This window comes from Temnothorax americanus, unplaced genomic scaffold (assembly GCF_048541705.1).
Source record: "Temnothorax americanus isolate GAGA-0224 unplaced genomic scaffold, ASM4854170v1 Scaffold56, whole genome shotgun sequence".
NCBI lineage: Eukaryota > Metazoa > Arthropoda > Insecta > Hymenoptera > Formicidae > Temnothorax > Temnothorax americanus.
Window position 1 is genome coordinate 34020 of NW_027509712.1, and position 16794 is coordinate 50813.

At 27.8% G+C, this 16794-nt stretch overlaps 1 protein-coding gene across 1 annotated transcript in view; it reads left to right on the top strand.

The window, feature by feature from the left end:
* The window catches only part of LOC143904683 (dynein axonemal heavy chain 1), a 34857-nt gene extending 18538 nt beyond the window's left edge, over positions 1-16319 (top strand). Inside the window, exons 19-38 of the mRNA XM_077419522.1 lie at positions 328-458; positions 1478-1583; positions 2784-2938; positions 3861-4040; positions 4408-4798; positions 6059-6330; positions 7242-7552; positions 8033-8258; positions 8551-8746; positions 9106-9299; positions 10029-10183; positions 11138-11504; positions 12498-12677; positions 12908-13159; positions 13535-13687; positions 14284-14552; positions 14910-15136; positions 15237-15418; positions 15801-15924; positions 16102-16319. Of these exons, the coding sequence (XP_077275648.1) occupies positions 328-458; positions 1478-1583; positions 2784-2938; positions 3861-4040; positions 4408-4798; positions 6059-6330; positions 7242-7552; positions 8033-8258; positions 8551-8746; positions 9106-9299; positions 10029-10183; positions 11138-11504; positions 12498-12677; positions 12908-13159; positions 13535-13687; positions 14284-14552; positions 14910-15136; positions 15237-15418; positions 15801-15924; positions 16102-16319 (4289 nt within the window). The remainder of the gene's footprint in view (positions 1-327; positions 459-1477; positions 1584-2783; positions 2939-3860; positions 4041-4407; positions 4799-6058; positions 6331-7241; positions 7553-8032; positions 8259-8550; positions 8747-9105; positions 9300-10028; positions 10184-11137; positions 11505-12497; positions 12678-12907; positions 13160-13534; positions 13688-14283; positions 14553-14909; positions 15137-15236; positions 15419-15800; positions 15925-16101) is intronic.
* The last annotated feature ends 475 nt before the right edge of the window (positions 16320-16794 follow it).

Here is a 16794-nt window from a genome sequence, read left to right on the forward strand (position 1 = left end):
TGGGAGACAGATATAAATATCTTTCATCGTACATTTATCCGGCAATTATTTAAACATTTTATTTACAATGCTATTATAAAAAATATACAAGAAAATATCAAATTACTATAAACGGAGAAATTGCGCTCCTTTGAAAACTTAGTGTTTCTTCTCTTGATTAACATCCCGACGAAACGAGAACGTATCTATTTAAACTATATGAGCCCGTAATGAAAATTCACTGCCTTCAATTCATTTACAACAAGACGATGCAAATTAATTACTTCATCTGATCTACATAAATTAGCATACAACTCAGTCTTTGTAACGCATACCTTTTTCGAGCAGGATTAAATAAATTGGCGAACATAGAAGCAGAAGTGAAAAATATACAGGAAACACTGAAACACATGAAACCTGAGTTAGAGAAAGCAGCAGAGGCTGTAGCAGGAACGATTTATGAGATTACTCGAGACACAGTAAGCACATTTTAATCTCTGTCAAATAGTGCATCCTCATCATTCAAAAACGTTTTATTTCATATCTTTTACAAAAGAGATGTAACTTAGAAATTAGCAGACATTAGAGAATATTTAATTTGTTTTAATAACTGAAACGAATCTTTAATCCTAGGAGAGATTTAATCTTTTCGACGCATATTTGTATTTTATAATTTTCTTTGATATCTTATAAATCTCTTAACAAAATATTTTACAGAAGATTTTTATAATAAGGACATGACTATAATTGCCTTATAACGAGAGATTAATAAAGTTATTATTGTTTAAAACTTTTGTAAGCTATTATAAAAGAATTATTTCTTTAGAACTTCATTAATTTAATTAATTAAAAGAGCTTTAAATAAAATCTTGTAACGTTTTAATAAAATGTAGGTGAGAGATTTCTTTGTAAGTTTCATATTTTGAGGCTAGATGTGTCTACAAATTAAAAGTGAGAATAATTAAACGGAAATGTTGTGACGCTCTTCTATCTTTGAGAAAGAAAATATTATTGTAATAAAACCATTTTTTGTGCATTAAAAATTTTTCCTTATTAAAATGTATAACAAAATAAAAATCTAATTTTTTGAACAAGAGAGAGAGACAGAGAGAGAGAGAGAGGAGGGGAGAGAGAAATAGAGATATATTATAATTTATTTTTATCTGAATCAAACAAAATACATATTAATTAAATCGTTTTTCTATATGTCAATCTGAATTAAAAGTTATCATTTCTGATTGCTAAAAATAGACAGACCTGAAATATTTATAATAATAAATTAATAATTTCAGGTTAATTTAGTTTCAGGAAAAACAATTTAATTAATCATGTACTCCTGCTCTTAGGCTTCTATTAGCTTAACATTATTATTTAATGATTATGCATCTAAAAACCCTTTACTGTTTGCATGTAAAAGATTTGATATAGCTGTTTTATGTTTTTCACAAAATACGTATTATGTAGTCAACATACAAAGCTTATAATCTGCTTCTTGTAGATTGAAGCAGAAAAGACCAAAACAGTGGCTATGCAACAAGAAGCGGCGGCATCAAAAATGAAGGAAGAGAATAAAGCGATCAGGGATGAAGCAGAGGCCGATTTGAGTACGTTTTATCCTTACGAAGCATAGTAAAAGACCTACTGCGCGAGAGCAGTATATAAATTGTGTTATTTAAAGCTTTAGCAGTTTAACAACACACATGCATGCACATGCGGCAACAGAAATTTGTTACAAAATTAAAAAGAATAATGCAACAAGAGAATATTTATGTTAACTAATATTTCTGGAGAATTGAAGTCACAACTACATGTAGTCACATACATATATACCTCAATACCTCGTCCTAATTAGTAACTACTCAATAATTATTATATACATTTGTATAATATAGGTAAATATTGCATGTGTCGAGTAAACTACATATTGATCAGTTCTTTCATCATATTTTAGCAGCTGTAGTAAGTTTGAATCTATTGAGAACGCAAATATATATCTATATATATATATGTATTGAAAACAACATTCTTGTGGCAGAATATCGCGAAAGTACTGCGTGTTATTTACGTTCCGTTTTCGGGAAAATATAGCGCTTCGCATACACGAGTTCAAATGTCAGAATTTTACAATTAAAACAACACGGAGTTATAAAACTCACGTTTATATATCATATCTATATACAATGTATACAAATTCGTTTGTGTACATCGTGTATCTGATTTGCACATGGCTTGTTTTATAAACGTAATAAACAAATAGAGTTATATATTCTCAAAAAATAAATTAATAAAACATTAATAAATAAATAAAAAATATCTATATAATATTAATAAATTATATATATATATATTAATTTACATAATTACGAGAAGATTACTTTTTTGGTTTTCAATATCAAAAATAAAACATTAGTAAAGCAGTACTTGTGAAAATATCAGTCAAGCTATTACTAATTAAAATTTAGTTTTTTTTTTTTTTGCACTTTATATTACATCACATAAAATATAAATATGTTTAAAAACTACCAGATCTTTCTTAACAATTTAAAAATAAATACATTTTATTTTAGAAAAATTTTATAAATTCTAAAATATTTAAATTATTTATTAGACAAATTAAATATATGTATTCTAAAAAAAAGTTTTCCTTTTGTATAGAATACACTATAATATCTTGCTCATGAAAGGATGTATTTTACGAAAAACATACTTGGCTCGAGATATTATGTCTTGATACACATAATATTTAAAAAAGGATTTTAAGCGAAACTTAATTACGTATGTCTATATTACATATGTACACACAGGTGAAGTAAAACCAATGCTCGAGGCTGCTGAAGCTAGTTTAAAGGCATTAAATAGGAACGACATTACGGAGGTAAAAGCAATGAAGAGACCGCCAGTAGGAGTGCTCTTAGTGATTGAAGCAATGTGTATTGTGAATAACGTAAAACCAAACAAGGTTTGCTCAGGCATATACACAATTATGTAAATTTTATAAAATAACAATTTTAAAATTCTAACAGCATTTTTTATATTGTAATATTTACGCAATTGTAATCATAAAATTTTAATTCAATAATTTTTGTTTTTTTTATTTATTTTTACAATTTATTTATACATATTTCACACATATTTCATATGTGTTTTACGCTGCTGTTTTCTCAATATTTGAGATAGCGATTAATTTTTAATTTTATTATATTTTCCAGTTTTTTCTACCCCTATTTCATATATAATTCATTAAAATTTGATTGATCAGATCTCGTATTACACACATTTGAAATTTCGAAGAATTCGTACATACATAGAAGCTTTATAAAACTTGATCTGATCAACCAAATTTTAACCAATTATATATGAAATAGGGGTAGAAAAGACTGGAAAATATAATAGAATTAAAAATAAATCGCTATCTCAAATATTTATAATATCGGGCTGATTTTTTTTATCGATAAAGTATTGTTTTAGTTTTTAAATGGACAAGTATTTTTAGTATTTTTTAGTGAATGTATATAATTATTTACGCAGTCCCCAAAAGAGTTAAGTGTGAAATCAGAACCTTTGCTAACAAAGCTTCCTCTATGAGGAAGCCAAAACAAATAAATACCGATAATTATACCTCGAATAAAATAAAAACTTGCACACTTAGGAACTATGAGGAAGCAATGTGCAAGTTTCTACTTGCACAATTAAAAACTACGAGAAAACAATGTGCAAGTTTCTACTTGTTTTAATGTATATTTGTACTTTTTTATGCTTTCAATAAAATATCTCAATTTTAGATATAGTTTCAATCAATCTTTTATGAAAAAATACAATACAATTCTTAATTAGTTTTTAATAATAAACAAAAGTTTTATAAAATGTATGATTGTTTTTAGCTTCCTGGGAAACTTCCCGGTGAGAAGATATTAGACTATTGGACTCCTGGAAGTCAAATGTTGGCAGATCCAATTCATTTTCTACACACAATGTCTCATTTCAAAAAGGAAGATATCACAGAGGAAATTATCAATAAATTAAAAAATTATATAGAAAATCCCAATTTTCAACCAGATAAAGTAAACATTTCTATAGTAATAAATTATATTTGTCCCACTATTTTTGCATAATATTTGTTTTATGAAAAGTTTAGATATAATATTTAAATAGATATATGTATATATATTGTATATACACATTTATTTTATCAACATATTAATTATAATTTTCAAATATTAATATTAATAATTAATAAGCTAGAAACTAATATATGTTTCAAAAAAATATTATAACATATTTAATTTAAAGTAAACTTTTAATATTATTATCTGTTAAAATTTTACTTTAATCAGAAAATATAATTTAATATAAGGTTATATATATATACAATTTTTTTAGTATTTGAATTATAATAATAATATAATTATTAAATAACAATATCGAAAGGTACTTCAAGTTTCGAAGGCTTGCCATGCTCTGTGCTTATGGATCCACGCAATGTACAATTATTACTTCGTAAATAAAAAAGTTGCACCTAAAATGGCAACTTTGGCAAAAACAGAGGAAATTCTGACTGAAAACGAAATAACACTCGCAAGTGTTATGACGAGACTACAGGAGATACAAGAAGGCATTGAAAAGTTACAGGATCAGTTAAAGGCAGAGGAAGCAAAGAAAGCTGAATTAGAAAGACAGAAGAAACTTTGTGAGGAACGAATGGCACAAGCCTTAAAACTGATTGTAGGCCTGTCAGATAAACAGAAACGATGGACCATAATGGTGAACAATATAAAAATATCCTTAAAGAATGCTGTTGGTGATATCCTTCTGTCGTCAGGTGCGTGTGCAACATTGAGAACAATTGCTTCACTTTTGCTTGCAAAAAAATGAAAAAATGTCACTTTCTCATATATTTCAAAAGATCATTTTTTGCATTAATACGTTATTGTATAAATAAAATAACATTGTATAAAATAAGTTACAAACTTACAATTTCTATAAAATTAAGAAAAAGCAGTTTAGTAGTTTGGATACATATATAGTGTGCAACGATACAACCTTTTGTTTTAATTTTTAGTTGTCTGTCTAAAAAAGTAGATCAGTAAATTATTATATTTTAATTCATACAAAACAACAAACGAAATATATTACAGATAATTGAAGCAGTCGTCTGTTCATAATTTGCATTAACAGAATAATGATAAATTAAAAATAAATAGATTTCTGTCGAAGAAATAAAATTATGACATTAAACCATGTCAATATCAATGCAATAACTGCTTATTTAGAGATGTATTATGAAACATCTGTCACTATAATTTCTAAACCAGTACATTAACAGAATGGATTTCTCAAATTCTGTATGATCCACTTTAATAGAATTGATACGACATTTATTATATAAGAAAGTCACAGCCATTCTGGTAAATTTAATTTTCTTACCTTGGGAGGTGCCGTTCTTACAAAGAGTTGTGACACTAATCCGATTCCGCTTGCAACGTTCACCTACCAACGCGATATCAGATCGATCACCTTATAAAAATTATTAAAGAAAAAATTAAAATATTATTTTAGCAAGTTTATATGTAATTATTTGTCTTGTTTTATGTATATAGCATGCTTTATATACAATTATATTCTTATATTTTTTATCTTATATATCAAAAATATATCAATAATATATGTATAGTAAACAAAGATAAACAAAAAAATTGTAAAACAAAGACATTAGAAGCATATTTAAAAAACATTTGTAATATTTATTTCTGTTTGTAGCAATTTTTTTCATTACAAGTAATAATTTAATTTTTTATACACTTGTTATATATACTCTAAAAATTATTTTATAATGTTGTCAAATATTAACAAATATTTCTCACAAATTTGCTCCAATCTTAGTCCGATTCGAAATAACACAATATCTTCGTATGGTTCATTAGTGACAATTGTTTACCGTACTCCATTTATATGAGATTGACAAAGCTTCACATGCAGCAGCTTAATCGAGTGTCCGCGCATAGCTTTGTCTATTCCAACAACAGAACAGGGTTGATTTCACACGATTCCTTTGCATCAGAAGCTTCCATCTTGCTTGTAGGTGCGATTGCATACCTAACGCCCTTCACGGATATTTATCGCCGAAATCTCCTGGGGACCTGGTACGACGCTCTTGGTGAAGATGTTCCTTACACCCCAGGCTGCAATCCGATACTAACTCTTGGCAATCAAATAGAGATAAGAAATTGGCACATAAGTGGTTTGCCCAGGGATGTCTTATCTGTCGAGAATGCAGTTCTCGTGATGAATTCTAAGCGGTGGCCCCTTTTCATTGATCCTCAAGCACAGGCGAATAAGTGGGTACGCAATATGGTAAGTATCACAGAGAGAAAAGTAAGAATTATCTCTCTCTCTTTTCTCTTTCTCTTCTCTCTTTTTTTAACTTTTTTCTGGGACATTTATATCCTATAAATTTTCTGCAGCTGTTGACAAAAGACTTTTGAAATGTAAAGAGTAGATAAAGAATAAAAAAGAAAGAAAAAGAGAAAGAGAGAGAGAGAGAGAGAGAGAGAGAGAGAGAGAGAGAAAGGAAGAGAGAAAAAGAGAGAGAGATAGACACAACACTGCATAAAATATATGGACACCACATAAAAGCACAAGAATTTATGACAATTATTATTATAACAAGAATTCATTATTAGAATATTTTCAATTTTATTCATATGAAACACCATAAATTTATCAGTTATCACTTATTTGATACAGATAATTTGATCAGAATATATTAAATTTATTTGTGATTTATAATATACAATAATTCTATCAGAAATAAATAAATATATATGTATTACAAAAAAATTTAGAATTAATTGTATATAATCTTTAAGAAATGTTAAAATACTTATTGGAGAAAAATAAACCTTTAAGGAATATCCAAAATAAAAAACTTTGAATTTTAACAAATAATTCCTAAAGTTTTAAATATCAAATTTTTAGATTGTTTATATAGCATTTTATATATTTTTTTCTTATATATAACAGCCTAGATATAATTACTATTCATAATGAATGTTATGCTAGTATGAAAGAATTCAATGTAACAGTGATTTAACTTGATTTTTAAAGATTTTTGAAAATTACTTAAAAAATTAAAAATTTGAATTTATTCTTCAAGTGTTAAAAAATTTAATTACACAATTGTTATACTAATTTTTTAGTGTTTTTATTATAGCAATTAATTAAAGTTTTCCTATTCTTTCAGTTAATTGAAGTTTTAATTTCAGTGCAAACCAATCGGACTTTTTATTGCAAAAATGTCGGATAAAGATCTATTAAGTACCATTGAAAATTGTGTGCAATTCGGAAAGCCATGCTTAATTGAAAATATCAGTACTGAACTAGAAGCTTCCCTAGATCCTATTCTCACTCGTGCATTATTCAAACACGCCGGACAGCCGAGTATTAAAATTGGCGAGAATATCGTACCCTACAATTTCGATTTTCGTCTTTATTTAACCACGAAGCTGCCTAATCCCCATTATGTACCAGATATAGCGGTAAAAGTGCTCATAGTCAATTTCGCGCTGACTGTTAGGTAAAATTTTAAATTTTTTGAAAAAATCTATGTGAATTATTTCGTATATTTTATAGATTTCATAATTTTTTTACGATTATATCTTTAGTATTGTAAAGTAACTATCAAACTAAATCTAACAATAATTAGGAGAATTTGATTCAGAAATATTTTTGAGGTATCAAAAAACTGGATATACTTTTCTGAACATTTGACTGTCTTTTCTTGAATTTTTATCCTACATGCTATACTATTCTTCAGATATTAATATATCTAATTCACGAAAAACTGTATTGACATCAAAGATTATTAACATACAAAAAAATCTGTGATTTTAAAATAATATATATATATATATAACAAAATTAATCAGACTTGATCTCTTCTTTCATTTTGATTTAATAAAACAGAAAATTCATCTTATTCAATATCATTACTGGGTAAAACATGATGTTTGATCTGTGTTTCATTTGATTCTAATTTTATATGTAACCCATATAGCGGCCTTGTCGATCAGATGCTGTCACTGGTCACTATACAAGAGCGTCCTGATCTTGAACAAGAAAGAAATGCGATTATTGTGTCATGTGCTGAAATGAAACAGAAGCTGAAGGAGATTGAGGATAAAATTCTTTACAGACTCACGGTATCCGAAGAATCAATAATTGATGATATTGATCTGATTTATACCTTGGAGGCTTCGAAAGCCAAGAGTGAAGAACTCAAGGTAGAAAAATATATAAAATATTATATTATTATAGGAATAAAATTTAGTGATAAAAAATTATCTTCTTTTTTCCTTATATTTCAAATGTATATGTGTATATGTGTAATATTAATTTAGTAGAAGTAAAGATATCATTTTTTAATAGAATGCAAAATAAATTACGTGCTAAACTAATAAATTATATAGATATTTATTAGTTTAGTTAAAAAGAATAAAAAGAAATTGCTTAATACAAAAAATAGATTTTTCTTTTCTTATTTTATAAAACAGTAGTTGATCTCTTTCACTATAGATGAAAATAGAGACCGCTGAATTTACACAAGCAGACATTGATTTAACAAGATCATTATACATACCAGTAGCAAATCGGGCACAAATATTATTCTTTTGTATCACCGATCTCCAGCGTATCAATATCATGTATCAATATTCCCTAGAATGGTTTGTCATTATACTCAATAACAGCATATCAAATACCGAAAAAAGCAGTAAGTGAAGCTTTTGTATTCTACTATTGTGTCATTGATTCAAACGTACCTAATGTATAATATAAAGAAACTACATAAATTTAACAAACTTTGCTGGATAGACTTTTTATTAACAGTATTTTGTTTTATTATAAAAAGCTTATGACTAGCAAATAGAAATATTTACATAGTATTTCTTGAAAACTAGATATATAAATTAAAACTTAAAATTAAAAATTGATCAGCATATTACAAAAGTAATATTAATTTTTTAATTTAAACAATTTGTCAAAACTTATATTGGTACATATTCAAATATCCGAATATTAATTTAATTACTTACAGTTAAAGTTCGTTAGTTCAATAATTTAATTTCGCAGATAACATTAATAAACGGATCATGAACATCAGCAAAAACTTCACATTCGCTCTCTTCACGAATATTTGTCGCAGTTTATTTGAAAAACACAAACTGCACTTTGGTTTTCTCGTCTGCGCACGTATTCTTTTGGACAATGGTACAATCGATCCGATGACATGGCAACACTTTCTTACAACAACTACACCTATACGGGTAAAACATAAATCAAATTTAAATTAATCGCTTTTCATAGTTATTGAGAACTTATTTTATTAAAGAAGAATTAATAACTTTATTCGTTTTAAAAATATACAAATATAACGGCACAATTCGTACATAGTAGATATTATTTAATCTAATATGTTAATTAATTTTTTCCGTCCAACATAAACTTTATGAATAATCACACATTAATTTACTCTAATATATTAATATATTGAAGTTATATGTAAAAAAACTCTTGTAATTCTCAAAGTTAAGAATTAAATTTAAACTTAAGACTATTTTATATATAACATTATTCTACTTTCAAAATATATTTAACAATACACTTAAACATATAACCAAATATAATTATATTTATTTTAATATGTCTCTATTTAAAATAAGGAGCTTTAAAGGAAGAAAATATATTTTATTTTAATTTCCAATTTTTTTATAATAAAAATGAAATAAATAGCTGTTAATAGAAATTGAAATTAAAAATTTAATTTATATTGTGATTTAAAAAATCAGTAATTTATACAATTTTATAAAATAAATCTCCATGACACAAATATATACAAGTCCTTTTATCTAATTTTTTTTGCAAGCTATTATGCATAATATGCTTTCTCATACGGATGCTTTCACGTGCTCAGGAAACATGAGTAGGGGTGAAAAGGTATAACTTATTATCTCTGTCACATATTATCGATATATATCCGGGGATTCCCCTTTTAGGGATTGCCAAATCCTGCATCCGAATGGATTACCACACGATGCTGGCAGGAAATTCAAGCTTTAGAGCGGCTCCCAAAGTTCGACAAATTCATCACATCTTTTCAGTTATCGTTATCCCAATTTAAAAATATATTCGATACTCAGGAAGCACATTTGTAAGTAGATTAACTTTCTTCACATTAGAGCTTATGTCCACATAAATAATTATCATGACATTTAATTAATTAGCAAAAAGTAGGTATATAAATAGAAGAGCAGATTAAATTAAATTAATACAAATTAATCTAGTCTAATGATGTAAATGATCAAATTAATTTAATTTCAATTTATTATTAATAATTAACAATAATAATACTTTATTCGGTTCGGTTTTCCAGCCTAAAACCTGGGACTGGTTTACAATTTCGTTACTTAACATTCACTCCTTCATCCATTTCCTTTTCTTTTCTCCTATATATTCTCTCTCATTTTTCCTAATTCTTTCATGTATTTTACATTCGCTAACTTTCCTTCCTCTCTTAAAAAATCCCTCACTCTAATCTTCCTCTTTCCATCTATATGTGTCAGTATATGCTCAATCGTTCCTTCTTCTTCTTCACAAATCTGACATTTTCTTCTTTCAGCCGCCGCCCAGAATCTGTTTCTTTTCTCTTCGTTTCCACATCTCCATCTCGCAATCAACTTTTGGCTCCCTTTATGCCCTTTTTCTCTCAAATATTTTGGTCCCTCCTGCGCCATTATGTCCTTATATCTACCGTTGTATCTCGTGCTTCTTATCTTACTATCCATCCATTGCCCCAGTCTCTCTCTCTCTCTCTCTCTCTCTCTCTCTCTCTGCCCTATTATTTGACCTATATCCGTCTCTCTATCCCTCAATACTTTTATTCCCTCCGAGAACTAAATCCGTTTTGCCTATAAAACATCTCTTTCTCCTCCCCCACTATTAATAATTAATAAATTTCTTATTACTGCAAGAACTTTTTTATTAGAAGTTTACATAGTTCGTATTGTATTAAGTATTAAAAAGTTTTAAAATCTCTCTCGTTTCTTTTCCATTTGTAAGATGATTATTAAAATTCTGCGTAAAAATAAAATTTTAACCCATTTAGAGTCCCCTTTCCTCACCCATGGGAGACGAAACTCGATGATTTTGAGAAGTTACTGGTACTCAAATGCTTACGACCCGACAAGATCACCAACGCTATGCAAATCTATATGACAAAATATCTTGGTCAGCAATTCGTCGAGCCTCAAACCACAGAATTATTAGCAATTTATAAAGAATCATCTAACACCACACCGATTATTTTTATTTTATCGCCTGGTACTGATCCGGCCGCAGAGTTATATAAGTTTGCCGACAAGTTAAAAATGGAAGGAAAGTTACACTCGATATCTCTTGGTCAGGGTCAAGAACTCAAGGCACAAGCCATGCTAGAGAAATCAGCGGAAATGGGCACTTGGCTCTTCTTTCAAGTTAGAAGCTATCTTTCTTCCTTTAATTTTTTTTCTAGATAGCTAAATTTATTTATTCTAGGACATAAACATTATACATGTTTATATATATATTTATCACTTTAACGTTATAATAAATGACTTAAGCGTCTGTTATCTTTGATTGAATAATCACGACAAAGCAAACTTAAGTTTCCTATATTTTCAAAAAATACTAAATGCAGCCAATAATCTAATTATGTGTGTGTGTGTGTGTGTGTGTGTGTGTGTGTGTGTGTGTGTGTGTGTGTGTGTGTGTGTGTGTGTGTTAGAGTAATAATTTAAATAAATTTAAATAATTTCTGACAAAAAAACTAATATCGCTTTTATTATATAAAAAAAATTTTTTTTAATTTTTATTTATTTAAAGGAAAATGCAAAGGTAACAGTAAATCGATTTTTCTTGCAAAAACGATTATAAAATGTTCAAACATTAAAATTAAATAAAATTGTAACCTGTTTTATATATTAGTTATCACAAAAAAAAGTTTGAAAATTAATAGAAAATTTTCGCAAAAATTTATAATAAATATTAATTTATATCTATAGCAAAAATATATGTGCTGTATTAAATAAAATATCCATTCAAGTCTATAACAAAATAGAACCTACAAGAAAACCATTTAATTTCATGTGTTATATATTAAAATCAGTACCAGACACCACAAAAATAAAAAAACTATTTTTTAAAGCCTTTTATTTTGCAACAGAAACAGAAATTTAAATATTCTTTTCTGTTTAGTAAAAGCATATTGATAAAAACAGAAACGTTTACTTTATTTCGATAATATATAAAGCAAAAAAGTATAAGAGATATCATTTATTGTGCTGCGTAGAGGTCCTTAATAGCGTATAAATAAAAAGAAGCTAAATCTGTGTATATATATATGTTAAATCATTGAAAAATTAAAATATATTTGATGTATACGTTTAATATATAAAATACATGTTATTTTAATACTTTTAATTTTGCAGAATTGCCATTTGGTATCAAGTTGGATGCCAAAACTCGAATTTCTCATCGAAACGTTGTCATCTGAAAATACTCATCAAAACTTCCGATTGTGGTTGACATCTGCACCGTTGCCCGACTTTCCCATCAGTATTCTTCAAAATAGCAGCAAAATGACGGTTGAACCACCGCGGGGCATAAAGGTCCAATTGTGTATCATATCATTTCAATATAATCAATATAAATTTTTTCAGTAAAATATCACTTTATTTATACGCTTTATTAATCAATTTTTATAAATGTTTGTAACGTTTACAGAAAAACATTTCTATTATAAAATACATCACGGTATATAAATACGCAAATAACAGAAATAAATAAAAATTCGTTTACATTATAATTTCCTTCTTCTTGTTTCTCGTTCTTAACACAGGCCAACATGTTACGTGCATATCTAACGCAAGTCATGGAAATGCAAGAATTTCTGCAACCTGATCACCTGAAAGCTCTGTCATTCAAACGGCTTATATTCTCACTTTGCATGTTTCACTCAATCCTGATCGAGAGACGGAAATTTGGTCCCCTGGGTTTCAATATATCCTACGATTTCACAAACGGGGATTTAGCTATATGTTTGTCGCAATTGTACATGTTTCTCATGGAATACGATACTTTGCCATTCAAGGTAAACTGTTGAGCATGCGCAAAAAAGATAGCTTTAGCAAAACGTTTCAATCATTTCAAAATTGATATTACTTTCAAAAAAAGAAAACAACGATATTTTTATATTTTCCCTGACGAATATAAAGTCAATATTATAAATACGCGATTCTGTTTTTATATTCTTTATTTGGGAAATTTTAGTTTAACTCTTGTGGGTATTTTTTATATAATATAATTTTGCTAAGAAAAATATCTACGTTTTGTAATAACATGAGAATCTCAGAATGTGTTTTATTTAATCCTTAAACTTACCGGTTTTTGAGATCAATTTATACATTAATTAAAATAATTCAAATATTAATTCTTAAATAATTATTATTATTTGTACATAACAAAGATTCTCACATATACGGCCGGGCATATTAACTACGGTGGACGAATAACAGATGATTGGGATCGCAGATGTGTCCTGACTCTTCTCGAAGACTATTACAATGTAAATGTCGTCTCCCAAGATTACCAATTTGACGAACAAGGAATTTATCATCAGGTATACATATTCAAATGAAATAACAAACATTTTCTAAACATTACATATCTCTAATGTAAATTAAAAAATTAACTTCTAAGCCACGGCAATTCCAATAAAGTTAAAAATATATTAAGCATTTATTTGACCTAAAATCAAGAAACGTCATATTATATAAATTAAACCTTATGTTTTAATATTAATGATATAATAAAAACAGTTTAAGAGAGAGAGAGAGAGAGAGAGAGAGAGAAAGAATAAAAAATAAAAATTATTTTTTTTTCCCTAAAAATTTATAATTATAAAGTTAGTATATTATTTGGGATTTAGATTTTAATTAGCCAAAGCTATATTTTTCTTTTATACAACGTACTTTTTATGATTATATTTGCTTATAAAACTGTAACTTTTTCATATGTCTTGTGTGAGCATTAACTTAAAATATATAGGTATGCAAACATTTTTTAAATTTATATAATCATGTATATAGTTTCAATATGTATATAGTTCTATTAATATAAGGACATTTATAAAAGTATTCTTTTCATAAACAAATTGTTACTAAGTACGCTTTTATCTTAAATCTAAAACACGCTACGTTTTCATGTACAAATAAGTTACCGGCTGCAGCATCGTTCAACGATTATCTAGAATACATAAAAGGTTTCCCTTTAAACGACGATCCATCACTATTTGGCATGCATTCAAACGCTGATATAAGCTACGCTCAAGCAGAAGCATATGCTTGCCTCGCAACTTTATTAAACATGCAACCCAGAGAACTTGGCGTTGTTACCGCAAGTGTCGAGGAAGTAACAAGTCAAATAACTAAGGATATGTTGTCCACGATATCTGAACCATTTGATTTAACCGCAATGCAAGCGAGGTACTGCTAGATATCTTTATGAAAAAGCAAAACATTTCTGCTTTTGAATTTAATTTTTAATATGTTCTTACCATTGCTATTTTGTAATCTGAAATAAAAAGCATCTTACAATTTTATCATAAAATTTGACATTTGATAACAGTATCTTTTTAAAATTTCTAAGATATAATATAATAGTTATTTCATGACATGAATCCGATTTCTTAAAATTGCATTGTACAATACGTAAAAAATCGAAAAATTTTTACTTTTCAAACAAAGTTCAATATTTTCAAAACAAGTATAACACCTGCGAAGGAGAGACAAAAAGATAGAACTCCTCTATTAAATCTGTAAATAAACTAAATTGAATTTCAGGTATCCTATATTGTACGAGGAATCCTTTAATACTGTGTTACTACAAGAGGCCAAACGATATAACAATTTACTCGAAATCGTGCAATCAACGTTGCAAGATCTTTTGAAAGCTTTAAGAGGCTTCGTCGTCATGTCGGAACAGCTCGAAATGATGGCTACCAGTCTTTATAATAACAAAATCCCCACAAATTGGGAAAGCAAAAGTTATCCTTCTTTAAAATCTTTAGGTAGGAAGATCTCGATCACAAATCAATCAATATAATATAATCTTTCTTTAATTCTCAAGGCCAGATTATTATAACAAATATTTTTTATCATTTTGATTAGCCGGATGGTTCATCGATTTAAAAGAAAGGATTAGATTTATAAGGGAATGGCAAGATCAAGGTATACCGCCTGCATTTTGGCTATCAGGATTTTATTGTCCTCAAGCCTTTCTAGCTGGCACGTTACAAAACTTCGCGCGGAAACACGTAGTATGCGTTGACACAATCGATTTTAGCTTCAAGGTACGCTTTTCAGCTTTTAATTAAGATGGATCAACATGATTGACGCGTATCGTATCATATATAAATAACTACAAGAGAATAGAATGTGAGAATAATTGATAGGCATTTTTAGTTATTTGAGAGATTTATTTGGTTGTGAAAGTTGAATAAAAGATTATATGTATAGATTCTAATTTATAATATTATACAGATAAATAAGCCTAAAATTATTATTTTACTCAACTGATAATAAGTATAAATCTAAATTAATATTAATCCTCGTTAAATGGTCAAAAATCGTCGTTGCAAAAATTTGAAATTATACTAGTCTTGGCGAAGATCGATAAATAAAGAATATATGTATACTCCGAGCAAAGTCATGCGCAAATGTTGCATGTCACAGGTTTTGTCTTCCAAACCAACGCAGAGACCATTGGATGGCTGTATCATTTACGGTCTTTTTCTGGAAGGCTGCCGATGGGACGGAAACTATCTCGTAGAGTCTCTACAAAAGGAATTATTCGCCGGTTAAGTATTAATAATCGTTTCTATTACATTAGAATTAATTTCACGCTAAATTATTAAAAGCAATATTATTAAACTAATGAGATACAAATAGCTGTGCTTTGCTAAGCAAATTACATTGTTTAGTCACTTTGAATCTCGTTTACATGACACAGTATTGTTCACTTGTTGTTCATCAGGCATGCCGCCGATTCTCTTGTTACCGGAAGTTCATCACGTAATTCCGCTTCATGGAACTTATATATGCCCTGTATACAAAACCATCGAGCGGTCTGGAACTTTAAGTACTATGAGATATTCCACAAACTTTGTTTTAGCGATGGAAATTCCAATTAATGAGCCACAATCACACTGGATAAAAAGAGGCGTGGCATTGATATGTACTTTGGATTATTAACATTTCTCTGTTACATCTATCACAACATTTATGACTTATAATTGACAATTGTTAAAGTTAGTAACTTTATATACACACACATATATACAATATATACATGCATTATGGATATTATAATCTTGATAATAATGATTATAATATATTAACAATTGTACCAAATAAACTATTTGTTGTGAAACAGCATTTTTTACATAAAACTTACAGAATCTTTTAAACATGTTATTATTATCTTGTTTATAAGCATATTTTGCACAAAAAGATGTTCTCCACTCTCCACTTATATTTAATACATATATATCATAGAATCATAAATTTATTATATACTATTACAGTAATTAGTATTTATGTAGAGACGTAATTAAGTATACGAATCAAGTTTTTATTTTATTAATCTCCTATAAAATAAATTATACATGTATCATGTATAAACATATATAACATAAATGTATGAACAATTTAAAGAGATATTTCATTT